The 6,680-nt window shown below is 37.1% G+C and overlaps 1 protein-coding gene across 3 annotated transcripts; it reads right to left on the reverse strand.

The window, feature by feature from the left end:
* On the reverse strand, window positions 256-6,374 carry LOC109708146 (SNF1-related protein kinase regulatory subunit beta-3). Of its 3 annotated transcripts, none has more exons than XR_002215661.1 (4): window positions 5,651-6,162; window positions 1,310-1,378; window positions 796-1,204; window positions 256-613 (listed from the first exon to the last, which is right to left on the reverse strand). XR_002215661.1 is itself a non-coding variant. In XM_020229767.1 (4 exons), the coding sequence occupies exons 3-4, from the start codon at window positions 1,334-1,336 to the stop codon at window positions 890-892; spliced, it is 342 nt and encodes a 113-aa protein (XP_020085356.1). In that variant the 5' UTR covers window positions 1,337-1,378; window positions 5,651-5,671; window positions 6,170-6,374; the 3' UTR covers window positions 666-889. The 3 variants fall into 3 exon arrangements, 2 of the variants coding, with proteins under 2 accessions (XP_020085356.1, XP_020085357.1); XM_020229767.1 differs by lacking the exon at window positions 256-613 and adding an exon at window positions 6,170-6,374 and having other exon boundaries at window positions 666-1,204; window positions 5,651-5,671; XM_020229768.1 differs by lacking the exons at window positions 256-613; window positions 5,651-6,162 and adding an exon at window positions 6,170-6,374 and having other exon boundaries at window positions 666-1,204.

Below are 6,680 nucleotides of genomic sequence, written 5' to 3' on the forward strand. Positions count from 1 at the left end.
CCAATGAGTTTCTTAACTACTTAAATATACTAGGATACAGTGTATCAAAGATGAGCACTTTTGCACCTGAACCTAAACTCTATTTAAGGAATTTATTCTAACATTACTTTTCTATAAACATACCACAATTATTCTCATACCATCAGGAAAAACAGAAAAAAAAAAAAAATTACTGAAGAGAAACCCTGGCACCAGTAAAATAAAATATGACATCCAGCCAACATTAATGAAAAATAAAGGGCCCCAATCCACAAGTGTTTTCAATCTCAACAAACTTGTAGAAAAATGGTAAACAAATACAACACCAAACATTGCCTCAGTTAACAATTTCGGGCTTGTTCGATTCTTCGTCAACTTATATCGCTCGACTACGACGTCGCGTTGATAGGATGTGGCGACGTCTAACTGATGCAGAAGAGCGATTCTGCCAAACGAACAGAAACGACTTCACGAGCGTATCGAGCATTACTTCACCGAAAACACTCCTTACATATAAAATTCAAATATGCCTGAGACCGCATCCGGACGACGAATCTCCAGTCCACCAAACTCTTCATGGATTGAAATAGGCCAACTGGTCGGTCGAGCGAGCCTGAAGGTTTTAAGTTTCAATCTGTATCCGAAGTACAAGAATTTCATGATTCACATTCATTAAATACCATGAATGAAAAAAAAAAAAGGCTGGGCTAAAAATGCAGCCATGCCTACTCCTGCATTGCAATATGAAGCCCATAGAGCTAAATGGCAAGACAATCAATCATTTAAAATGGTGAACAATCCCAGCAGGGTTTCGACCTGTTGGTTTGTCCACAGCCGAAGAGTACAATCAATTCCTCTGAATATTGCGATGGAAAGCAGTAAGCGGAAAAATGAAGCAACCAAATCGTCGTCATGTTCCCCTTCTTTGAACCGGCTTATAGAGCACGACGGTCACAAACTTTGATCGGTAACGATGGGTGATACCCAAAGCTACGACCGATCTCGAGCTTTCCTTCTCTATGTACAGGTGATTGAGGATCACATTCTGCGGCAATGGGAGACTGCTCGAATCATCTTGGCTCGGTGGAAAGCTCAGTAAGGTTTGGTTTAAGTGAGGAGGGGCAAGAGGTGGCTCGCGGGCTTCATCTTCGTTCCCAGGAATGGGGTTGTTGTAGCTCGAATCGGGTGATGTCGGGACTTCGAATCCTACGACAGCCACTCCTTCCTGCATATCATTCATCCATCATCATTTCCGGTCAAAGAACATGATACTGATCTTGATTAGTTTTATGGGAAACACGGGAAGTAGCCGTCATTCATTATCTCTTACATTATCATCACCACCTGCGTGATCCATGATTTCTGTTGGAAGCCTTTGAGAGTAAGCTTGAATATGTGCCTGCAGAAAGCAAACTAGTTCTTAATAACTCTAGCTTATAAATTTTAGGAACTCAAATGAGTGTTACTGTTGAGAAAGCATTAGCAGATTAATTATGATCTTTGTCGGGTCCGTTCCATAACACATTGAAATATTTGGTTGTCTTACTCTTTTAAGTTTCGCAATTTTACCAACTTAAACCAAACATTGTTCAATTTGAATTAGCAAACTTCATCAGTTGAATCGGTGATTGCGGTAGTAGAAAAGAAGCAGCACAAGCTCAAACAATTGACTTTATACCCAGATCTAATATATTACAGAGCCTACATGACGAATACCCGGAGTCCTAAAGGTTGAACCTTTGCTGCAAATAAGAATTCAACCACTAATTTAGAACTAGAGAGTTCCCTAGTTCAACAGTCATCTCATCCAAAGGGCAGTAGAGTTCCAAAAAAATTCCAGGCTTCCGCTGAAATACTGGTGATCTACTGCATCTTAACAAATCAGTTGGGGCAAGAAAGGATGAGGCCAGTGTTAGACAAAAAAGGTTTAGTTTTTGAAACATGTAAGGTATTTTTTAGACACAAAATTTGAAAGGCGTCTAAAGTTTCAAGAAACAAAAAAAATAATGACAGAATGTTTCAAAAGGTAAGAAATAAGCAGTTTTTTTTCTGCAAAATTAACTTAATTTAAAAATGAAGTACACAGTTTCACAGATTGAATGACAAATGAATAATCTCCAAGCCCTAATAAAATTAAATATTTCAGTATGAAAGAAGAGTCTTCCAGATCTCTCCCAATAAGGAAAAGAATTTCACCAAAAGCACGGAGTTTTTGAACAGAAAACATCACATGCCATACATAGGCAGTGATGATCATAGTCCATGTACCTAAGCTAAATGATAACCAATTCTGCAGATCGTATGAGACATTTTGATTGCATGTTATAGAAACATATTATTGATTGTAAGCAGCAGGGAAGGTCACAACATTCGCAAGCTGGAGTTGGTTAAGTATCATAAGAAGGTAGAAATTAAAAGCTGATGGAGCATATGCCTTCTAAATGATTGGAGAATGATCTGATATTTCACATAATGTCAGCTAAAGCCCAATAATGCAAAAGCTTTTAAGGCTACAAAATTTCAGTCATGATATGCAATTAACCAATACTGGAGTGGGTTTAGATTAAGACATTAAAAGAACCAGAAAAAGAATTGGAACTGATGATTCAACAAGCATTCAAATTTTATCAGTTGGTTTACACGGAAAAAGTGAGAAGAAATACGTAATTTACATAAGAATAGCAGAATGAAGGCGAAAGGAATCATATGAACTTTACATGACCGAGTCACGATTCGAAAATTAATAATATACTGTGATTTTGAATAATTTTAGACCTAGTCACTGAGCATATGGAGGAGGAGCCAGAGAGGATACGAAAAGCCCTAAAGAACGACGGAAAATGACCAGCCACATAAAGCTGCGTCCATACTAATACCTGGACATTTTAATACCCAGAAATGTCCACCTCTCCTTTCCCTTTCCTCTTATACAACCTAGACTGACAATAAGGTAGTTACAAATGCAGCTTTTGGTTCATCAAACATCACTATATACAGCATATGGAGATGCAGCAAATATGCCGTATGGAGATGCATATGCCGCTTTGGGTTAATCAAACATCACTATATATAAAACCTACAAAGTTATAAAGGCAAGAAATTTCACAATGATTCTATAAGTAATAAGTGAATAATGTCAGGCATTTAAAACTCTGTAGAAATTATTCAACTCAAGTGTAGAGTCCCATTACTTTCACAACATAACTATAAAAATGACAACAAATAGAAGTTGACAAGCTGCTAAGAGCATTCAATATAGTCAATAACGTTAAAAACCATGAGATCATTCAATAAAACCTATCGCATAGCTAAATGAAATTAAATACTTATTTTCTACCCCACCAATAGAAAAAATACAATCAATATGTTCAGGATTTCAATGATGCATTAGTGTTGAACCGCTAGCCTGCATATAGCCTAGACCCACACGATTGCTTCACCAGCCCAAATGCAACGATTGCGTATACAGCTGTCCGATAGTAAAAGGCAGCTAACTCTAATATGGTTTTACTATAAGCCATGTAATGTACTTTGTTCATACATTACCATTCAGAATAAGTTAATCAAATTTTCGTCCAAAGACTCCAAAGCAAGAAGAGACACCGACAACCGACATTTAAAAGAAAATCCCATATGAACCTTGTTTAATTGAACGCCGTAGACAAAACTCAAATATTAGCACCTTGATGTTCATTATTGGGGTTCTAGAAATTGACAAAAATATATACAGTGAGAAAGCATGTGATTAGCAGATATCTTGAGACTCATTTTGAGCATCTATAAGAGGAACCCATGTTATGCTTTGATTATATCTTCAAAATGGGAAAAGAGTCTATCTCTTATATGTTATACCTAAACATTTTCAATTACCTCTATGTAGATACTATAGTTTTCAACAACTGATTTTACATACTCCATTACATGTTTGCTACTTTCCAAGATTTTAAACAGTATAATAGGTATTCTACAGTCTTTCTTTCGTTTACTTACATAATAATACTTCACAAAACTGGAATTTAGAATACATAACACTTCATGCCTTTCCCACCTCATTAGACTGAAAGATCCAGCTGATCTGCCTTTTTATGAATTACAAATTAAGATCCAGGAAAGAAAGATTCTGAGACCATCTAATTTCTAGTAAGCCACTGAAAGAGCAAGGTCTGTGGCACAGGATGCATCAGACTTAATATAATCAACATACAATATAAGAGCTACTCTTATATGTCAGCATGCTTTGGCACATGTCACATCACAACAGGATACTACATAATGTAAACGTGCTTCCTTTTCTTTTTAATGCAGAATAATTCATAAATACAACTAGAAACCTTCATAGAGATAAATGTATATTCTTTCAGTTATTGCTAGTCAAAATTTGAAAGATTTAAACTTGAAGGGCCTGTTAAGATACAGATCTTGTTAGCATACTTCATTTGTATACTCAAGGGGCATGTTGCATAGTTGATGGAGAGTATGAAAAGAAGTCTACAATTGCATAGCATAAGAGGTCAGCGCATCATTTTGCTCCGAATATAGTAAATCACTTAATAGGTGGAAAGCATCATCTAGAAAACTCATAATTATGAGGACCTCAAAATGGACATATCCCAAGTCAACTATAGGAGATTGTAATTAGAGCTAGTAATCACCATTACACTCTATGTTAATGCTGCTTTAATAAAGCAAACAAAAATGCTCATTGTCCAGAAAGGTTGAGTATTAAGCACGATCACTAGATAGCACTATTGGACATATCCCAAGTCAACAATTTCCTGTAAAGGAAAGAAATGTAAGAACTAGAATGGCCCTATTTAGCATTTGGATCTACACTTTCAGTCCCATCCTAAGTAGCTTCATCAGTGGCTGGGTTCATTGAAGAATTTAAAACAATATAAGAAGGAAAAACAGGTTTTTTTTTTTTTTTAAAGAAAAAAGCAAAGTCAGCAGGAAACACAAAGTCAGAGATTAACCAGCTATATGGCTAGAAGTTGCAAAGCCTATCACACAATACATAAGATATGGCTAAGATAAGAATGAAGATATGGGTGAGCAATGGCACTGCCAGTCACAAAAGAAACAACCTAATTCATGACAAGATTTGCACAGCACACATGATTAGCGGTCAAGAAGGACACTACACATAAAGATGCCGCAAAAGAGGGAGGGGTGGGGAGATCAATGATAACCTTTAGTTTTAAAAGAGGAGATTGGCCAAGTTAACTGATTTGAAGTTTTGATGTGACAAGACCACAAGTAGTGTACCATGTTTACAAGGCTTGTGGGCTTAGTTTAACACTTCCAAAATGCTTGCTTGTAGCTTTAACATGCTCTACCTATGTCTACTGAACTTAACAAACTTACATTGTTAATGTATCCGCCAAGTACTAATGTACAGAATGTAAACTGACATAACAAACAAAACTATTGTGATTAAACTAATTAAGGAAAGAAACGATCTTTACACACAAATAAGTCCCGGTCTATAATTACTGGTCCAACAGTTGCACTGGATCCGAATTGGATATCCTTACAAACAAATACAAGTTAAAATCTCATCAATACCATTTCCCTAAAAGTGAATTCGTTCCGAGTGTAGCATTTCAATTGTATTTTGTTTCTGCCATATATTTTTATCTTTAAGCAACTTCTTTTAAGATGGCAATATTACCTAAAGTATCCGGATGCTCGGCTTCATCCGTAGTGGAAAAAGAGTGTAGCACGCGCACCATACGAATCCAATTCGAAAACATACAAAGGAAAGAAAAGAGGAAAAGGGTTTCAAAATCAGTTCTAAAATAGATTACACCTTACCCTAACTATTCCACACACATGAAGAGAAATATTTACAAAGAATAACAAAACAATCAACAAATTAGGATCAATTCAAACCAACCAAGGATCAAAATATCAATTTTACACCCTCCTCTATAAAAAAAAAGAAAATTTGATACATTCCTAGATAAGTATCTTTCTCCCAATTGGGAGGTTCGATCCCCTCGAACTGCTCGTTTATCCCTATCTAAATAATTTCAACAATTCCTCAAAATAACAAGGATTTAGAGCAGCATGCGACCCAACAGGGACCCAAAATCAAAAATTCCATTCATACATGCATCGGTTACACATAAAGTTCGATCTAGGGTTAGGGTTTGGGAGCAAGTACGCAAACAAGAACTTAAATCCATACCCGTGCGGGGAATCCGAGGGGGAACAGAGAGGGATTTATCCCGAGATTTGCGTCATGATTGTGGAGATTAATCGAAATCGAACACGCGGTGATTCGTATACTCTTCTCTCCTCCCCACCTTCGTATAATTTTTATTCCTCGTCTTATTCTCCTTCTTATTCCCGGGAATAATAAAAAGGGGGGGAATATCTCTCGTTCGTCGCTCACTGCGGTAGTGCGCAGGTTAAAGAGAATAACGCTGATGGGAACGTTGGACCGGTTCCGGCCCGGTTCAGGGCGGCTCCGGTCCGGTTTACGGGATCGTATGAGGTGAGAGCGACAAGCCATTTGGGGAGTGAAATTACGAAAATACCCTCGCGCTGCGCACCACTGGTAGTTATGGACTCGGATGATTTAGACAAGCGGGCCGGGCCGGTACGATCCGGTCCGNATGATTTTTTTTTTTTTTTTTTTTTTTTTTTTTTTTTTTGGTCCTAGTTATACTATATGCAAATGACAATAACCAATCAAA

The sequence above is a fragment of the Ananas comosus genome, linkage group 3 (genome assembly GCF_001540865.1).
Source record: "Ananas comosus cultivar F153 linkage group 3, ASM154086v1, whole genome shotgun sequence".
In the NCBI taxonomy this organism is placed as follows: domain Eukaryota; kingdom Viridiplantae; phylum Streptophyta; class Magnoliopsida; order Poales; family Bromeliaceae; genus Ananas; species Ananas comosus.